General features: G+C 36.5%; 1 protein-coding gene across 1 annotated transcript in view; it reads left to right on the forward strand.

The window, feature by feature from the left end:
- Window positions 1–584: 584 nt before the first annotated feature.
- Window positions 585–22,052, forward strand: part of ldlrad3 (low density lipoprotein receptor class A domain containing 3) — a 94,110-nt gene continuing 72,642 nt past the window's right edge. Inside the window, exon 1 of the mRNA XM_044124952.1 lies at window positions 585–966. Within this exon, the coding sequence (XP_043980887.1) occupies window positions 915–966 (52 nt within the window). The 5' untranslated portion in view covers window positions 585–914. The remainder of the gene's footprint in view (window positions 967–22,052) is intronic.

The raw sequence follows: 22,052 nt of genomic DNA on the forward strand, positions 1-22,052 counted from the left end.
TACCAGGAACAAGCCAAGGCAGCAGAGGCAGTAGGCTATGTTGGAGGATGTTTTGGTTAGAAAGGTTCTCCCATCCATTTTTCAGTTTTTCTTTTTTTTGCAATTTTTTTTTAATCGTGGCACACATCCTACCTATCAAAGCATTGTTACAGAGCATTTAGCTACAGCTTTTCATGAAATGCCCAAAAATGCCTAAAAATATTTTTGATCTGCAGAACAAGTTTCAGAGGTGAGTTATCTACAACTCAACCCAATCGAGAATCTTAGAGTTGTACTTCATAAAGTGCTGATATTTTAATGCATTAACAAGTCAGGGCTATTTTACCATGTAGGGAGACCAACACAATATTAGACGAGTGGCCATAATGATCGGTTTAAATGCTTTAATGGAAGCCAGATTTCAGAAAAGTGAAAGATTGTGAGCGTTTTATGTCCCCCCCCATAAAGTGTCTGCAGATCAAAGTTTATTAATGAGTTTATTCATTCGTTCATTCATTTTGCGGGGGTTAGCAGTCCCCAGACCTCAGGTTTAGAGCCGCTGACCCGGACAAGCCGACCTATGGTCTCCAGTACTTTGCCTCCGGCTCCGCCTCCCTCTCAGTACCGACCGACTGCAGAGCCAGCCTGCCCGCCACCCCGAAGCCCCTTCAGCTCCGACGTGTGAGCCTCTCTCCTCCCAGTCTCCACAAACCGGACTCGGTGCCACTCTGCTAACGCGATCCGACTCCTACCGAACTTAAACGCGCTCATTGTTCCGTCGGAGGCTACAAAAGTCCAACTTTACAGGAGTTTTAGCATCAGAGAAGTTTGTTTGCTTTATTTTTTTTTTCCTTTTTGCCCCCGGATTCTGGCCCCGTAGCGGGGCAGGACAACAAAACCAGGCCAACAACGGGTGAGAAAAGAGCGACCATACGATGTGGATCTGGTACCTTCTGCTTGGTTCGGGGTCAGGCTCGAGAACTGCCGGTAAGTTTTGTTTAAGCGCTCAGGGGAACGGAGGTTGTTATCACGGCGCAGACACGCATCAGTGCGTGGGAAGAGGACAAATCTGCTTCAGGGATCTGCTGCTTTTGTCTTCAGAGAAGTTGGCTTCAACTTAAAGATAGCGTTTCTTTAAAATGAAACCCATCAAAATTATAGTATTACAAGGAAAGTGGAGTCTTATGTCTGGCAACATATTGAGAGTTTGCACAGCTTGTGTCATAGTTATATTAATGAATGTGTTAGTCTCCAATTTCCTTTTGCTGTGTTTACAAACATTAGCTTGTTGTTGACAAGACTACCTATAGGCTATAGGTAGCCTACAGGTACAAATTCGTGTTAATTTCACCATAACCACAGACATTTTAAAATGAATTAATTTGATGTCTTTAATTTTGCTTTGGATTCTATATTTTAAAGTTTGAAGTTTTGTAAAGTTAGAATTTCTAAGCCATATTTTGCGATTATTTTTATGTTTTGTGTTTACATATTCTGTTGTTTTATTGTGGTGTAAAGCCACAATAAATTTATCATAAAGCCAATACTAACCTGAAACTAAAAAGTAACAATTATCAAATTGTTGCTCTCAAGACATTATTACTTTTGGAAGTGCAACTGCTTCTAAGCCACACAATATTTCAACTGAAAATGTTAAAACTTAAACACAACATTTATCGATTATCACATTGAACCAGTTGCATAAAAATAGTTCAAACAGCAAGAGTAACAATATCAACCCTACCAAAAGTTCCTGAGATTTTACAGAATATCATTATTTTGAGTTAATAATTTTTCTCACAGGACAAATTCTTATTCAATAAGAGAAAGGAAACAAATGGCAATACTTGGGCATTACTAAGGAACATCTTTTATAGAACACGCTGCTATAGCAGAGAAATACATTGTTACTAGTTTTCATTGATGATAGTGGTTAGCCTCATGACTGAAGTTCTTCATGTAGCAATTAGCAAACATAGCTGGTTTTCATCCTTAGACCTGGAATTTGGATTGAAGCCATTTCTACATCCAAGTTCTGAGTTCAGATGTAAATGAAACACAGCATAAAAAGGCACAAACACTTGCTACAGGTTCACTGTTGTCCAGATACATTTGTACTTGAAGTTCTAGAAACATTCTCTATGCACTTCTCTTTTATGAAGTTTCCAACAAAGTGAAGATCAATATGCTTGAACAATTGGTCTTTTTATATGTCACAATCTCTTAGTTCTACTCCACAGTTTTTTTTTGTTTGTTTTTTTCTCCCCCCCTCCAGGGGGTCTTTTTTTGTGGGCTCTAGTGTCCCTTATGACAGTAGGCTGACAGGAAAGGGGGAAGGAGAGAGGGGAAGACATGCGGCAAATGTCAGTCAGGTCTGGGAATTGAACCCGCGACGGTCGCGTCGAGGACTCAAGGCCTCCAAATGTGGGTTGCGCTATCCCCCTACGCCACCATAGCACACCCAACTCCACAGTTTTTTTTATTAATGCTGCAAACAACCCTGCCAAAATTGTTTATGGGTGCCACTAAAGACAGCTCAAGAACTCCCACAGTGTGAGACCCACATCACCAGATCATCTGTTTATATGAACGAATGTAAAGAGTTTATACATGTAGGATATGCAGTGCAAGACATATTTTCCCACCCACTCTAGGAAATAACAGTTTTTAACAAAACTGTTAAAAACTGTTTTTGATGGAACAGTACAACTGCTTTTTACAATCAGGACAGGACTTTGGTTTTATTCTACTACATTTCACAAAGCCAGAGGAATATTTGGAGTTCTGGTTCATGCCTCTCTTCAACTCACTATGGAGGTTTTGTATTGGTTTTAGATCTTGGTCCTGGAAGAAGGTTGATTTTGTATCTGGTGAGCTTTTTGCCATATGTTTTGGATCACTATCCTTCTGAAAGATTCAGTATAAACCCATTTATATAGTCTATTGTTTTTAACAGTTAAATGTACTTTAATTTTTATAAGTTTGTGATGTCCAGCAGTCTAACAAAGTTCATACGGCTTTGAAGAAGAAACGGGCCGCACATCACAAATGAATTTTCAATGCATTTTATCTGGAAATTATGGTTAATGTGGAAGTTAAAAAATACAGTTGTTTCATTCAAAATAATTTTCGTTGTGTTGTTTAAAAAAAAAAAAACACAAGAAAACGATTCGAATTTTAATATATTTTTTCTTTTGAAAGGATCAAGCCCGCAGCTTGCTTTAGTGCAGTGCGAGAGCAGTTGTTGAAGGAGAATAATGGGCACTCATGATGCTGAATTGTTTCCATGCCTTTCAATCATTACTAAAAAGCTTTGAACTACATTTTTGAAACACTCAGTTGCACCTCAGTTATTGGATGTCAGGCTGAACTTCTCATTTGCATAATGTCACAGTCTGTTCTACTTAAAGGAAATCTCAATAAATAAATAAATAAATAAATAAAAATCTCCGGGACTTAAAAAGACACAATGAAACGAGGAGGTACAAAAGGTGTAGAGGTTGCACTGCACTGTAGGTCGCATGCATCTAGAAATTGTCAAACATGAGGGGGAACTGGTCCACGCTAATTTTACTCTCGTGACGTTTTCGGTTGCTTTTCAACAAACGTGGAATCTTTCAACTTTGGCTTGGAAATCTTTTAGCAGTTTCCGATGGACCATTTTCTGCGCTCTAAATTAGGGTGGTCAGAAACAACTCAGCTCTGCTGGTGAAGTGCGCAGTGAAAGAGAGATGCATGCAGGGTAAATCCAAAGTGTTGGGAGGGGTTTGCGTTGAATGAAGCATTGGACCAAAAAATACTGCATACCAAGTCATTTATATTCATCTCCTTGGCAAATAGGGTGTGGAGACATAATGGTACTGTTCACTAACCTCAACATGTATTCTTGCAGTTTTGAACCATTCAATTCCATTTGCCAAACGCAATTAAAATCACTTGTGAATAAGTTTGTTCACATGAAAAGTCATTAATAAACATGCAGTACTCTAACTTATCTTCTTTGTGGTTTGCGCCAGTGGAAACATCTTGTTGATTATGTGACTCGTGTGACGTAAGAATAGTGTTTTCATTGAAGTTTTGCTAAATAAACCAATTCTGATAAAGCCAAAGTAACCCCCTCACTTTTTAGCAAAAAACTAATCTTTTTTCTGAATTGGGGTGTTTTCTTTAAGCAAATTTGTTTTCAAAATGCCAAATTGAGAAATGACATGGTCAGTGGAAACTCAGTTCGTGGTTCATGTACATTAGCATGAGAAAAAGCTATTTATAGTCTGGAAAATGGAAATTCAATGCATAAAACATTAAACGGTACGTGCTTAAGATCAAATTTTGACAGATTGGGAAACCAGCCATTTAATAATAATGTTAATAATTTAACTTAGTTTAGTGTTGATGTAACTCCACATTAATACACCCATCAAGTGCACATGTCAGATTAGTCATAAATAAACAAAAAGACGATGGGCGTTTTAGCCTCTTCCCGGTGTATCCTGACCCACTGGATACACTGGGTCCTCATGTCCTTTGCCAAATGAGCTGCATATGAACCTTAACTGACAGTTAAGCTAATAGGTTCTGATGAGGGTCATATTGATGTTACTGCCTTTTAGCTCTGGAGCAATGTCCTTGTTCTGTTAATAACACACTGACCACTTAATACATTTTTAATTTTCAAATCAAAAATTAAATCACATCAAATCAGGGCTGCACAGTGGCACAGTTGGTAACACTCTTGCCTTGCAGCAAGAAGGTCCTGGGTTCGATTCCCGGCCCGGGGTCTTTCTGCATGGAGTTTGCATGTTCTCCCTGTGCATGGGTGGGTTCTCTTCGGTTTCTCCGGCTTCCTCCCACAGTCCAAAAACATGACTGTCAGGTTAATTGGTCTCTCTTAATTCTCTCTAGGCTCTCAACCCCATTAGGGACAAGGGTGAATAGAAAATGGATGGACGGAAATTAGATGAATCACATCAAATCAAAATTTACAATAATAAAAGATAATTACAGTTCCTATGTTAAACTTCAATCATTTGACTCATATTTTTTCTTTAAAATGTCTCCTTCATGTCCTGTTGGGTTGAATACACTCTTGATTGCTTTATGTGTCAAAACCTGGTCTTGTATTTTTAGTATTGGCACACCAGCATTTTCCATAAGGATTCACTAAAATGAGAATTTCCTTCTTAATGGGATTATGGTAGTGTTGTCCTTCAATGCTGCGTGCTTTAGAAATGTTGAACAGTATTTGTTGTAGTAAATCAATGGTAAGGTAAGGACATAAGCCACATATTGTGTTTGATTACATGTGTTGCTCTGGCATTCAGGTCAATTTGGAAGTTAGAAATCTGCACAGCTGTTAACACACACAGCTATTATCTTGTGGTGCTGTTTGTTGTGGCACTTTTCATTATAGTCATGCACAGGTCTGCGTCAAATAAATTTTTTCCACCCAGTGTGTTCTAGTTGAACATTTTGGTCATAAATTAAAAAAGTGACGGCTGTAAATCCTAAGCGGCATTCATTAGGATGTTAATCACCATTGTGACATTTGCACAGATGGCAAACTGAACATTATTTTGGCTGTATTTATTTCTCCATCTTGACAATGGCTTTTAAATTTTGTAGTTATGTAGCATATGGAGCGTGTGTTTAGTTTATGTCATTACTGTGTATGAATGTGTCCTACATTTTAGAAACTTTGCCCACATAAGCCAGGTGATTTGAACACTTTCATATTGTCCCCGGCACAGGCTATTTGGGTCATTCAGTGAACTGGATAAAATAATTACGTTCTTGCTCTGCTCATTGTTCTTTGTATTTCTGCACAGTGGCTTTGCTGAAACAAGCCACCTGACTCAATCAGTGTTTTGTGTTTGTGCTTATGTTTGCATGTCATTGGAGCAGAAAGGAGAGACGAAGGCATGTTTTCACAGCGTCCATCGTGGTTTTGTTGGGGGTTTTTCCAGCTATAGTTAAATGGCTCTGAGATAGCCTGAGATTGACCGTGGTTCTAGTTCCCATAGTCGTTAAACAAAGCCTTATGACTGGAGTCACGTTTCAGAACCCAGTGACAGAGCAGCTTTGACAGCTATCAATGTCATTCTTACTTCATCATTTCAAAGTCTAACAATACCCCTCTATTTGTTTAATAGGTTTCACCAATACAGTGTTGGTATGCTATTGGACTTTATAGTGTTGGCTGTATAAGATTATATTGTATGTCTTCTGACCAGTCTCTGTGCTTGTCTGATCAATAAATCATGGTGTGAAATATTTTATGAACTCCAGTGTAAATGGATCGAAGTAGACGGCAGAAACAAGGGGGTAAAATAAAGTGGGGAAAGGTTTTGAACATAGCTCATTATTGATTGGTTTTTAACTTTAATATACTATGGGGCAATGGTTGGGTTTTCTTGGTTCTTTATTGTATCGTTAGGGTTAGGCATTATTTATTTTTCAGTATTGTCGGGTAGAGGCAAATGTTGCATTTGAAGTCATGATCCAAAGTGTACTTTTTGTGCACACATAACTTTGTGACATTTCTCATAGTTCACTGGCAAAGTGCAGAGTCCAGTCAGCTATGCGTCTGCTCATTGTTGCACCATGAGCCCTGTCACATCCCTCACACAAGTTTTTTTCTTGTAAAAACTTGTGTAGCTCTATAGTGAGACCACCTGTTACAGACTAAGTTTTAACTCATTATAATTTTTGATGCATGCAATTAGAACTTTATCCCTTTTATGCATGCAAAAAAGAATGGATCCTACAAGCCTCCTAGCATCTTGAAATATATTCTGCTCGTCTCTGTGAAGAAAGCATTTGTCACCAGAGACATTAAACTGTTGCATTTGAAAGAAAAATAAATAAATAAATAGTTTGTGAATTGGCTCTCTACACTGGAATTGTTGATTAAAATTTCAGGCAAGACAATGACAGCTTATATATATATATATATATATATATATATATATATATATATATATATATATATATAATGCCATGCATTTTGTTCTTTTTTTATTACTTTTTTTACCACAGCAACAACAGCTAGCTGTATTAATTTGAACAAGTAATTCAAACAAATACCTAGTTGAGTATATAGGATGTTTCAGAGCTTAATCCATTACAAGAACAATCTTACTCCCTAAAGTGATATAAATAAAGCTAGAGCACAAATCGGTAGCAGAATCTACAACAGAAGCACAGTTGCAGTATTTCACTGTTATATTGCGGTTTTGTTTGAAACTGCAAATACATTAACCTTGATGTTATTTTTTTCTTATTTGATCAAAAAAGAAGGCTTGTTAGCTTCCAACTCTTTCAACAAGGGCTGAACATTAAGTCAGCTTCACTCTGCTGGATAACCTTCCTAACTTTATATACTCATCTAAGGTGACCCATCAGGGACAAAAGGAATCTGCTGTATGACTCCCCAGTGTTGCTTTGCCTGCTGTCAGAAAGGGAATGGAGGCTGGAATGGTGACAGCTGGCTCCCCTTCTGTCCCCCGTGATTAGCAGTCATTTGCTGTCCTGTGTCTCACAGCCAGCATGTCAGCCAGTGTGGACACTGGCAGGCTATTTTAGTCAGAAATTTCAGCATTCCTCTGTCAAACCAAACAAACACTACCTTAAAGGTCAACTAAACCCCATAGAGGATTAGAGATAACATCAGGGCTACTGATCCTTTGTTTGTTTGTTTGTAGACTAGAGGGAAACTATGTGTGGTATACATCTCTGAATTTTTTTCTTGACTTTAACCTTTTCCCCTTATGGTTCTGAGATTGCTATCATTAAAGATGCAAGCTACTACTGAGTTCTGATTTCTTAGTGGAATTTTTCTAATCTCACTTTTTTCTCCAATAGACTATAACATATAAGCTAGGAAAAATGTGTTACAGTTTTTCTGATACATGTAGTAATTTTGAATCCAGTAGAAAATTAAAGAATTGCAAGATTACTCTGGCTTACATCGGGAATTTAATGGTCACTTTACTGGCTACACCTAACTAGTACTGGATTGGATCTCAGTTTGCCTTAAAGGTTGACTCCTTTCTTCATGGCATAGACTGATCAAGACATTTGAAATATTCTTCAGGGGTTTTGGTCCATACCGCCACATATCCATCACACAGTTGTCACAAATTTGTCATCTGCACATCTGTAATGCAGATCTTCTATTTCACCACATCCCAAAGAAACTCTGTTGGACTGAGATCTGGTTGTTATGAAGACCAATTAAGACAGAGAACAGTAAACCAGCTGAAAATTACTAGAACTTTTTTTTAACATGGTACTATTTCTTTTTGGAAGTAGCTATCAGAAGATCGGTAGCAGACATGTGGGGATGGACATGGTCATCAACAAAGCTTAGGCAGGTCGTTGTATTTGATGTTTATTTGGTATGGAGGGACCAATAGGATGCCAAAAAATATCTTCTACACCATAAGTCCACCACCAGCCTGGAAAGATGCAATGTTTTTTATGCTAAATTCTGAGCCTATATCTGTCTAATATTATAGGATTAAAACTATAACCAAATACATGCTATAGATGGTATGATATTGCAGTAATATGAAAAATTGCTGGTTTTATGCTTTATATAAATGAATTTAGATTCAGCCATCCATCTTCTTACACCCTTATTCCATCGGGGTTGATGCTGGTGCCTATCTCCAGCTTAAATGAATTTAGATGATTTTCTAAAATTTTCTTTGTAATATTTATGTACATACTGTGAAACATTTTTTTTAAATTGATGAGTTTATGTGGTTTTAGATGAAAAACAGTCAGACTTGTCCATTTTTAAGTAGTAAATATATTGTAGCCAATTAAGACAATAATGTCAGATCCCTGGCTGATTAATTGGTGTATCTTATGAACTCAAAATGGATTTTTAAAGCCTTCCTACCATAACTTAAAAAATGTCCCTATAAAAACTAAAACTAGGGACTGTATCAGTCAGTGGATTTTCATCAGTCACTGGATTTTCCTCTTAGGCCTCTAAAAAGAAGTATAAGAAAAAGTCAACCCACTGTATTAATGTTTGCTTTTCTGCCTTAGTATATTTTTGCAGTCTTTATTATATCCATATATTGGAAGATTACACACATCAACTACAATCCCTGTGGAGGTAATTATGCAGAACTAAATCTTTGTGTGAATAAACCTTTAGCCTCATGGTTGTTTTGTGCTCCTGATATACCTAAGGCACTTTAATCACCATATTGATTGGTCCAATTTCATTCTTTCGCTTAGGTTAGTATAATGAGATGCAAGTTTCTAAAACTGGTCTATCGGTGAATGCTACCTGTGTGGATGCATTCATTGGAAGGATTATAATAATCCGTATCATTACTGTGGAACTCTTTTTCTGCTTTAATGCACAACCAGTAATTCTGATCGTTCAACGGTCTGGGACAGATTCTAACCCAAACACTAACAATCAAGCACTACTGGCACAGGAAACAAGCCCTTTGGTGAAGTGAGCCTCACAATCATAATTGAGGGGCTGCGGAGTGTGAAATTTACAGACTGTACTGAAATTCCCTTTCCCACAAGAACATAGCATATCTGTGTGTCTCATGGATATTAATTGTAGTATTTCTTTTCAGAGTTTAAATGAGATTGTGATGTGGCATCATTATCTCACAGACGTGTTCATATGGATTTGGTTCTCATATCTGTAGGAAAATATAGGCTTATGTGTCAGTAAATTACATTTGATATAAAAATTCTATACCCCATACTGGTAACTACTTTTTGTGATTGGGGGGAAAAAACAAAACAAAAAAAAAAACATTCAAGATTATTCATTTAGACTTTTTTCAGCTTTAATGTGAAATGCAACCTGTATGCAACTCAATTAAAATAACAAGCTCAAAATAATTTAGGGAGGAAATGAAAGATACAGGAAAAATAAAGTAATGTGGTTGCATAAAAATGCACACCATTTATATACATTATTGGTGTTGTGGATATGATTAGAATTGAATACCCATCACATATAAAGTAGGAATCAGTAGTACAGTTGTCAAAATATCAAATACATTTTTCAGTATAACTGATAATAAGTGGATACTTTTTTTAAAGATCTTCTTTGCACCAAAATTTGTGTGGACCCTCCTTATCTTCTGGATTTCTCACAGGAGTGTGACAGACACAGACACTAGCCCTTCCCCTCAGTTGCAGTGGCTTACCTGATGAGATATTCCTCATTTCCACAGAGGGGTATGGCCACATCACCCCCTTGTTGTACCGCTCAGTGAAAATGAGGCATAGGACTAAAGAGACTAAGATGGTGCCTGAAGTTCAAATACTCATGTAACATGACAAGTTTGCAAAAAACCAAGGCTTTTTGAACTGTTCTTCCTTTGAATGTATTTAATCTATGAGGCATGATGAAAAAAAACAAAAACTGAAGGCTATCAGTGAGCCCTTATGTAAGCTGTGGTTTCCTCCAGACAAAGCATTTGGAAGACCCACAGTCGTGCAATACAATTTGGAACATTATTCCAAATAATAAAGAAACCAGGCAGATCAAGAAATACACTGCTTATGAGACTTCTATCCAAAAGGATTTAGTGCTGTGAGACAATTCAGTGTCCAAGGCAGCCATTTCATAAATTTTTGTTACCTTTGTTCCCTCCATCAAAAGAGTTTTGTTTTTCACGGGTCACATAAAACACAGTTGTGAAATAATTTCCATCACAACCTTCTGCGTGCAGACATTTTATACCGGCTGTACCTCTGGGAGTATATGTGCTTGGTCAGGCGTGATTGAGTGAGTGGAGACGACAGCTAAATCTTGCTTGCTGTGAGATCCTGTCTGTTTCCAAAAAGCACAAGAGACATGTGATCTGCACCTCCTTCTGCAACTGATTGACATTAAGTTGACAGTGCCAATTGAATTATTTTCACCTATCACTGTGTGGTCATTCACACAGACGCGTTTAATTTAGCAGCCTTTCAGGTGAATTGTATGCCCACAGATTGAAATCTGTGGGCATAAAAGCTATTATGGACTTCTGCCTCTTTTTCCTGCAGAGTGCGTAACCCACAAGAAAGGTTAATTTAATTATATATATATATATATATATATATATATATATATATATATATATATATATATATATATATATATATATATAGGAAGTTGGGCCTGATATCAGAAAATTCCAAATTCGAAGAAGCCTATGTGTGAGCAACAACAGAGTACACAGTGTCTATAAAAAGAGTAAAATGTAATATAATGTACATTTGTGGATCCACGTTTACAAACAAATAAACAAATATTGCATGCTTTTTAAAAAGTAAATAAATAAATAAATAACCCAGTCTCTCCAATGTATCAACTGTTCAGTCAAAGTCTCTTGTCTGGTGACTTGTCGAGTTACTATCTACCCGTGCACTTGGTCCTCTGGGCTGGGGCTCACCATCCAAGTTCAGAAGAGAAGGGTCTTGGAATCTCTGGGCACTCTAGGCCAAAAGTGTGTACAAACTAAAAAAACCTGACCTGGAACAAGGCCAAAGTATCTATATCTTATCTATATTTAGGAACTTTATTTATTAACTTATTTTTTAACTTTATTACCTTTTAACTCTTATGGTAGAATAAGACATTAAATCAACATCTATTATTTTTTTTACTTGTGTTTTTAACACTGGGTTACACATAGATGGACAAATAAGATCAGTCTTAGTTCTGACTTAAGAATTGCCAATTTGTCACAATTAATCTACTCTCCAAAACTACATACCTGAAAACCAGTCCATGAAATGGAGCTGAATCTGGAGCTTCTCTGTGATAAATGGAGGATAAAAGGGTCAATATGGTAAGAGATTATTTCTCTGTTAGAAAAAAAAGGGAAAGAGAACTGGAAGTTAATGCATGGAAAAGGTGTTGCTTCACATCAGCAGCCACACAAACGAGCCTTAATTCCTTTAGCTATGAGCTCCTTTTGACTGCATATTCTATTTGATTCCCCACGGTTCTCTTTCTTTTCTGACAGCCATGACTCCTTTGAACTCACAGGCCATGTATAGTTTGTTTGCGCATGAATAAGGTATGCAGGATGGATGTGTGATATGTGTATAAGTGTGTATCGTCTCTTGGGCCAGTACCAAGGGAGGCAAAGTGCTCATCTTCACAGGAAATAATCTCCTGATTCTGCATGCTGTTTGCAGAAGCAGCTCAGCCAGCCAAAATCAAATGCAAACCTCTGCTAATTGTCTTAGTGCTGCTTCACTGTTAAGCATAAGTTGGCAACAGCCCCCAGGACTAGGCCACAAAACAAATTGTTTTCAATTCTTCATTGAATACTAAACACGAGGGAGATTCTGCTTCTTGTGAATGAGGAGTAACCAATAAATATCATGCTCTGATTTCTAGAATCCATTTCATTTGATATTATTTCCAGAGCAGGAAATAAGACAAAGTTATTGTGAATGGGACATTGGACAGAAGGTCAGGCCTAGTTTAAACCATTAACAGCTAATCTGAAAAGATTTCTGCAATGATTCCTGATTTAGCATAACTTAATTTTATAGAAAACTGCCAATAAAGTTCTGAATTTAGAGTTAAGATCAAAATGATTCATTCCCCTCAGAGATTAAGATTTACTTCTCCCAAAACATAATAGACCAATCAACAAAGGTCAAACTCTTTGAAAGCACTCTGAAAATATGGTTTTGAATCCTCCTTACCATCATACTAATGTTTAGCTCCCTCCATGAATCATCTATTGGATTCAAATTAAGACTAGCTGTATACATACAACATAATATGCAAGCACATTTTAGGCCTAATAAAATCTGTTTTAGTGAATGTTAAAATTTTGTTTTATTTTTCTAAATTCAATGTTTTACAAGTGAAGACAATTTTGTATATCCCTAGCTCATTACAAAGAGAGTTTAAGAACATAAGAGCTTAACCACATTTTTGTTTGCTAATTCTTATTGTGTAGTAGTAAACAGGTCAGTGTTTTTATAAATATGTGCCTTGTATCCATGAAAATATCTATAAGTTATGCTATTTTGCAAAAACTATATGTTTTTTTTTAAGAAAAGGATTTTCCTTTGACTAACAATGCTTCTCAACTGATGAAACAAAGCACTGGAGATAAATTTTGAGTGGATCTGCTGACACTTTCACCAACAGCCTGATATGAAACGGTTTGTTACCTTGTAATTTAAAGTAGTCCTAAAACATCAAAGCAAGCACAGCTGGACGTAGATCTTATCTGAACACTTGTCATAACCTGATGAAGGATAATGCATCTCTCATGTGCTGTCAGGTTTTTGCTGGATCTTACTCTTTGATTTTCTTTATCTGATGTAGACAGTTCAGTACGCAAATTTTAAAGCACACTACAAATTTCCTAACACTGTTTTTTATTGCTTTGTTGTAATTTTAAAACACTTCAAAAATATCTCTTTAATATCTATTAAAATACATGACAATCCAGCTCCTCCAAAGGAAAGTAAGGAAACTAATGTAAAAATAATGTGTGTATATATGATCGCAGTGTATCATCTATAGGCAATGATAAACTGAACAGACATCCTGTTTCACCAGGTGTTTTCTTATTGCTGCTGCCGTTAGTCTGGTGGAGCTGTGTGGTGGAGGTCTGGGCTGCAGTTCTCAATGGAGTTGGTTAGCAGCTTGGTTGAGGACTGCAAGGCGAAGGTTTGGGTACATAGGTAGACGTTTGCCAAAGGAGGCGCTAAGGGAATGACTACCATTGGAGATTTAAGGACTCCTCAAACATGCAGGATACAACTATGATGAGGTAATGACACTATAATATGATATAAAGCTTAAAAAAAAAAGATTTATGATTTTGCATAACCAACTATAAAGGTTCTCAGACAGTAGTTTCTCCCTCCAATTGTATAATTTATATAATGCAATGCTGGTTGATTAGGAAGAGGCTAAAGGACTGAGCAGCATTCATGAACACTGTTAAATAACTCCAGATGTTTTGAGTCCTGCAGAGTTTTAAGAATTTTTTCAAATATCAAATGTGAGTCTTTTAAACTCTTTTAAAGCTTCTCCAAATAAATACTATAACTGCTTCAATTTTCTCAGAAATGTAAGAATTGCTTCAACCTGTTTGCACTGTCTGTGAAGCTAGAAAGTTTAAAAGAAATCTCACAGAGAAACCAATAAAGCTGGTGAACATCATGATTAACCTTCATGTGATTTCTCCTCCACAGCGTGGCAGCCATAAGTCAGGAGCTCATCTATCCTGAAAAAAACCCACATGGTAGATTGTGATGGATTCTTCCCTGACCTTTGCAGTCACAGATTCCTTTCTGAATTTCTACACGTAACGACAAATGAATGGTGTTGCTGTTTGCACCACAACTTGGTCAGCACTTCAAATCAATCATTCTGACACCAACAGTAAAATGCAGTAAAAGTTTATTGTATGCCTACAATAATTTAAAAAGTGCAGAGTGAACCTTTGCCGAGTTTATCTTTCTTTTTAAAATGAACTAATTTGTAGGTTTAATTAATTCTATGCACTGATTAAGAGAGAACGATTAATTACAAAAATGGATTTTGTCTGTCAAGTTACAAGTCAAGTCAATGCTTTCTTCATTTACAAATCACTCAGAACAGTACCACTTAATGTGCCTACCTTGATTTTAGTTAAAACGGGCATATTTTGCAAAATTCTCTGTATGCACATTTTTGTACTTCTATTTGGGTCTTTAGTATTTCCAGAAAGAGTTCAAGTGCTAAAAAAAAAAAAAATCAAGAAGTAAATGTGTTGGTGTATGGAAAAGGAGCAGTTTCAAAAATGTTCCCATCATAAAATCACAATCAGCAGGCACTACCCTCACCTGAGAACGCAGGCAGAGCTCCACTCGATTATTCAAAGATGAGCATGTTTGTCAGCTGCTTTTATCGCTGTCTGTACTACACAATGGTGACTGGAAAAGCAAAGTGTTTTGTTGTTAGCTGCAATGAACAAGGCCATGCAAATTTTCCTAGTCACAAAAAAACATACCTGTATGGCTTCAATTTACTTTAATATTGTGGTTTCCATCAACATTTTTTCATGCCCATTTTGAAGTATCTCATTAGAAAAGTTTGATGTAAATGGCAAAATTAAAAACATGTAACCACAGAATCTACTCAGGTTTCTGCAGGGAATTGACTGGTGCTCATTACTAGTATGGCCTGATCCCTGTTCAGCCATCTGGGCACTAAGCTGCGAAAGCAAATCAATGTTGAGCAAAGGCCATGAGACACAGTGGCTGAAGTGGAAGAATGTTAGTCGTTTTGGTACTTTGATTTCAAAGCACTGCTGCTCTATACGTGAGTCTGCATGGAATTTCAGCAGTAGGAGGTTTGACATGGTAAATGGTTGCCCGCCATGCGAGTCCTTAAAAGCTTTTTGGAACTGTTGTGGAAACCCATTTTGCTTATTACCATGACAACATAGAGGTCTGGGTCTTTCCACATCCGAGTTAAACTTCCGATTGTGAGAGAGGGACTGAAGTGCTTGGAAAAAGGCATAAGTAGCAACGAGGAAAAACTGTTTGGATTGTAATCATCACGAGAAACTTTTAGAACATTTGATTGTATATTTACAATCAAATAAATTAGCTCTTTGGCTGAGCTAATTTATTATATCAATTTATTTGGTAGTATGATGTAAATTAGATTTTTATTAGCTACTAGTGGCAGGAATCATTTCAATGGAACAATAATATGTGACAAAATACTATCAAGGGGAACTGAATGTTAGCTTGCAGTAAACAGTGGTATTTTTGAAAAAACAACCAACAACAAAATAGACAAAATATTTGTATTTTACTGAATATTTAGTCTGATAACAGTTAATTAAAGTGCCCTAGAACAGCTGTGACCCTACAAATAAATAAATGCATTCTTACAAGAAGGGCTTCAAGATGTTAGGAAATTGGATTATGAAATTATTGCTTCCAACATTATCTATGACCTTTAGGATCTTGGACACTGTAATCTGTGTCAGCATATACGGAAAAGAGATACTTCTTTTTTTTTTTACTTAGCAAATAAATCATACTAAAATTTCTTCAGAAGGCCAACCTAGGGCTATCATAGGAACTTGCACCACAGTTTGAGGATAATAGATCTGAACAAAAATGTGGCAGGAGTGAGAAAGCATTTATAACATATCCTTTCAGAATGTTTTGAGAATAGCTTTGTTTTTTTAAGGTAGCAGAAATCTGCTCTGTTTAAATGTGTTTGTATGTATCCACGTTGAGACAACTTACGAGTGTAGTTAATCCCACAAAAGCCAAATTGAAAATTAACCAGTCCCTTATTAAAAACACAGTCATATTGATTAGTAGACATCAGAATATGTTAATTAACAACTTGAGTTGTTCTTTTTAAGTTACCGGAGGCATATTTATCTCTAGATTTCCTGACCTTCTCTCACCATAACTCATAACTTTTCCTGTCATGGCTCTTCGTCTAAGTTGACCTTTTACAGAAAGCATCTGCAAAAATCCTATTGGAATGAACTTTAGTCACAGAATCATTTCCCACTGTCAGAAGTAGTCACACATTCAATACCGTTTCAATCCCCTGCCCTCCGTTTAACTTTTTAACATTTTAGCTCATTACCACTGGAAAGATGATGTCATTAAGAGACATGACAAGAGGAGACGATCATAACAAGGGAAGATACAGAGTACATGAAATGGCCACTGGTACTTGTTTGCCCTCATCTGCATTCTGTTGAGATACACATTTTCATTGTAATGCCCTCATCATTTCCCCTTTACACTCTTCTCCTTAATAAGGAGACTCTATATCTCACGTCCTTTTATTTCTTTTCTCTCTCACCTTGCACTCTCTCTTTCAGTTCCTCTATCAATCCCTTTGCCCTCGCGCATTTGGCAGATACAGTTAATTCCCGCTGCTTTTCAACCCCTGCAGTGACTCTACGGCCTGGCTGCACAATTAGGAGCTCATTACTTGCTAATACACAGAGCGGAAGGGAGACAAAGGCAGTCTGCGCCGTTTTTGTGTTGTGTGCAGCTCACTTCTATCATTTTATCTCACTCCATCCCCAGGCACATTTTAAGCAAAAGGGTGTAATTTGTCTTTCCTCCTCCTCCTCCTCCTCACTCTAGTCGTCGTCTACAATACGTCTTCAGCGTGGTACATAATAAACCTGTGCGTGCTGGGAACAATTAACGGTTCAATTTCAGACATCTTAGCATGGTTTTCTTATAAATATTATTATGTAACAGACTTTCACCTCCTGTGATGATTACATTTTTACTTGTGATTGAGGTTTCTTTGTTTACACTCTGAAAAATTTGTGATTCATTTTGTTTTCTGACTGCAAGAAGTACACTGTGAGACGGTATTTAGGGAGTCTCTATGGATGTACCGAGAGGTCAGCTCTTGCAGATTACCACAGAGGTGCTGTCTGCATCATCTCTCCCGATCTGGCTGGCTGTGCTGAAATGCCAATTTAGTCTGTGAAGGCTCTTGCAGCATGGTGATGGATGAAGGTTATGTCCTGTTTACCAGTGTGTTCTGCCACAGTTGACTGCATGATGAAAGAGACGCAGGGGAGTGTTGACATTTCGTTGTATGAATGGAATAGATGTTTCTGTGAGAGCGGAAATGATTCCTCCAAGACTAATAAACAAAAAGCAACTTTACCAATAGTTCAAGTTCTAGATTTTATTTATTTATTTTTTTTAAGTGTTTGGGTTTGGATTTGCTTGAAGCCGTGATTGTATTGCTTTTGAAAAATATTGACCATTTTATCCAAGTCATAGCAATTTGAATATGTAATGAAACAATTAGGATTTTATATTTTACCAAATAGGATTAGTCAAATCTTCTACACAGACTAATGGAGTCTAAATAGCAAAATGAGAAAGCACTGGTGTCAGAGCTCTTTTATATTACAGACTGAAACCATGTTGTGCTGGTTTACCCTTAATAAGAATTAGTTTTAAACTTGATTCACAGGAATTATTCACATTCAATATTCAGAACTACAGGGACATCTAAAAAAAATTATGTCACTCATTTCAGAATGTGAAACTAGGAAATTACCTAGTTTCATTACACATAGAGTGAAGTATTTCAAGCTTTTATTTCTTGTAAATTTTATGATTATGGCTTATAGATAAAACAAAAAAAATCAGTGTAGAGTATATTATGAGATCAATAAGGATATCTTAATCATAAGTATCTGACTTCAGAAATGTTGGTGCATTTCTATGTACAACTTAAAGTGGAGCTCAAGCACACCAGGATTCTATACTTCTCTACTCTTGATTTGCAAACTCTATCCATTTTAAAGTGAGCATTGGACCATTGAGAAACCGTACGCAGGGAACGTCTCTGGTTTAGTAGTGGCCTACACGAAGAATATTAAATTTGTATCTAATTGCTCATTGGCTTATTACAATTCTTACTTAACAATTAACAACTTAACAATTTTTACTTAACAATCCTCTCGAGGCTGGGGTTATCCGTCTTGCTGATGCACTTTTTCCTATTACTCTTTTTCCTTCCACTCAACTTTCAATAAATATGTTTGCATTATATATGCTTGTAGTATATAGTTATATTCAACTCAGTCTGCAAAAAGCTCTAGATTTTACCTTAAAATTCCCAAATGTGCTTAAATTGTATGTGGTCCAATTTTTTGGCTTTCAGTAATCATATTGAAGTCCTTTCTCAAATTTGATTATGTGGCATGACCCCAAACAAGTCCTTCATAATCGAACACCCTTCAAAGGGTAAAAACAATCTTTTAAATGAAGGATGGGGAAAAATTATTCTGCAGTCATTGTAAATGTTTGATGGGAGTTGTTGGCATCAATGTGATGATGATGAATACTTTATTGATCCCCAAGGGGAAATTCAAGAAATGTTGGCGCAATCAGATGTCAGGTTGAATTTCTGCATGATGTGTTGGTGATTTTTGAAATCTTTTAGCCTACTTAATGCTGTTAAAAGAAAAAGACAAAAAAACAGGTTAAAACGGCACACACAAACACTGATTCTCAAAGCTACCATTTGTGCTGCAGCTACAGGAGTGAAGCTCAGATTCTATTGATTCAAAGTCAGGCACATTTTCTCTTGTTATGCTGAAGCTCTTTGAGTGGTCAGCAGAGTTTTGACCAGGTTTCTAGAAGAATTTGGTCCAAAATAAGGGTGCAGAGCATATTAAAAGCCATTGCCATGTGGATGGCAGTGTACATAATATTAATATTGTACAAAAATCCCTGGGGTGCAAGCAAGGTGACTAAAATTAATACTTTTGAGTCAATAAAATATTTGAGAAATCATATTATTTCTTTCTGCTGTAGATACCCACACCTGATTGGGAACATAGATGCTACAGCACACAAGAAGTATTTTGAGCATTTTGATAGAATGGAAAGACTGAAGACAATATAGCAATATGTACCAATATTTCATATTCCATGTTTTCCCAATGCTGTATTGTGCAGCCCTAATGCAAAAACAACAAACAATACCATCGTCTACTAGATTTCCAGCTGTTCACATTCTTCCTAAGCCACCTCACCTCCCCAATAGCTTTTCACTATGCTTTTACTTTTCCTCGCTAAAGCAAATCAGAGTTTAAGGAAGCCTTGTATCTGTGTTGACGATTGATGATGAAAGACAAGTGGACTTACCGTATATGTTGCATTACAGTGCAACATTAAAGAAAACAGGGAGTCCCAAAAGATGGGTTATTACTGAAAATGCTAATCTTTATATCTAAAAACAAATCAAGTTATGCCAGTAACATGAGGCGTGATATCAGTGCAGCCTTTAATTGGTTGGATCATCTTTCCAGCACAAGCTTTTCACAGCCTTCTTTAATGGCAGACTCTGATATCTGAGCTGTATAATCATCTAGATACATGATGTGCAGCAATTAAGGGAAATGACAAGCTGCACATGGATTGCTGATGCAACGATAGTGTAACAGCTTACATGCAAAAAAAATAAATAAATTCAAGGAGCATTTTTGCAATTCATATTATAATTCATATATACTAAAGTTATTGTGATGCAATGCAGAATTGTAAGGGGAGGGAGTCTCCTCTTTCAAAATTTATAACCATGTCTTTTTTTTTTTTGATTCTCACAGAGTTCAGGAACACTTTGTCAAAAGAAAGACCCAGCATGTCACTGAAGACATCTGATAGTGACCACATTGCCACATGCATCTCAGTCGCTCTGATAATGATGTTACTGTAGAGAAATATTTCTTTGAAATATATTATTCCACTGTGTGACTGTGTCACTTCGAGGTTGTCTATTCAATTACTGCATATACACACAGCTGAAAGATATATAGATCGAGTGAAAAAGGCCTGCTGAGTAAGAAAGCTAAACAAAAAACAACATGGTTTCTGCTGAAGAGTAAAATAATGTTGAATCTCCCTTGATCAGCACTCTGTGATTCATTCATCTACATTTTATGGCATTCAATATACGATTTGTTAGACAAAAAGACCCCATTCCGCAGACCTATTTGCCTGTAAAACTAATGATCGGAAAATGTCACGTTGACACGAGGAAACAAATCTTGAGTGTAATTGTGGTGTTTTGATCTTCTCACCCTTCCTGAATTTCTGGCTTAAAAGGTTGCAGGGTACATGCAATACACATACATGCAAGCAGCAGTTAAATTTAGTATTTATGAAATGAAATGTGTGATTTGAGCGGCTACGCTCAGGCTGAAGTGTAATCAGACCACCGCCACTGCAGTAGTGGGTGTGATGTGGCGTGCCACTGCGCCGAGAGGCATCACTGTATTAGCATATTCATAAGACTTTGAATTTTTGATGAGAAACATGGAGTAGATGTGCTTTTAATCCTTTCCATTTGTTTATTAAACATGTGTTTGTGGAGAAAGAAAACATATTTGACAAAATATTATTCATTACAGACTACTTTGTGTACATCTCTCAAGAGAGAATGTTAACCATGTAATATTTCATATTTATTAACTAGTACAAACAAGAATATAAAATTTTTAATTCTATTTTTTCATTGATTCTAGACAAACATCCAGTTTCTGTCAACATTTTCTTAAATTGTTCTAAATTATTGCTAACAGTCTTCACTGCACCATGATACTTGTACTATGTGGATGTTTGAGTTTTGGTGTTTATCGGACACTCCAGACTGAAAACTTATTTTTCTCAGGAAATTTTGCAAAAAAAAAAAAAAAAAAAAAAAAAGGAATTTCAATACAATCACACATTTCTGTTGATCATGGTCTGATCTCTGTTGATCATCAAACAGTGACTCAGGTTAAGTTCTTCATTCGAAGTGGTTGAAAAAAAACTTTGTATCTAAGAAAACCCAACAGACTCAGTTCACTTCTCCTTGAGAAGCCCGTGCAGCAATCCTTCAACCTGAGCATGCATGTCGCAACAGTGGAGAGATAAATCTCCATTATTATTGTGTGTGGATGTGCAGGTGTGTGTGTGTGAGTCTAGCATTCTTTTTTTATTATTATTTAGTAGTTTTCTTAGCCAGCTGAATTTACTTGATTTATAGTGTGTGTGTGTGTCTGTGTCTTATTTATGACTACTGTGTGAAAAAATATATCGTATTAGTTATTATCATCTATCACTTAATTAGCCTATTTTATATTGTGTAGTTTGCTAAATTAGGTAGCTGGCTTTCCTGTATGTATTGCTCAGACGTTCCTGTGTGTTTTAGCTCTGGCATGTGTGAATGCATATCAGTAATTAGGTTTGCTTAGAAATCAAATTTTTCTTCTTTCCAAACACATTAATTCTAAAGCGTGCCATATTACTTGTGCATCAGTTAATTTTTTTCTTCTTTTTAAATGGTCAGGGTGTATGTCTCTTTAAATTTAGCATGTTTTAAATTTGTTAAATTGAATCATATTGAAGCTATAATTGTACCACAGCACCTAGGTTGTTAAAATTCTTTTAGAAATTGAAGGTTATTTTTCATTTTTCTCTACATCAAAACCTAAAATTATTTCTAGGTAGATAAAGCACGTCAGAGTTATTCATGTGTTAGGAATCCTTCCCATTGCACCTAC

The sequence above is a fragment of the Gambusia affinis genome, linkage group LG08 (assembly GCF_019740435.1).
Source record: "Gambusia affinis linkage group LG08, SWU_Gaff_1.0, whole genome shotgun sequence".
NCBI classification, from domain to species: Eukaryota; Metazoa; Chordata; class Actinopteri; order Cyprinodontiformes; family Poeciliidae; genus Gambusia; species Gambusia affinis.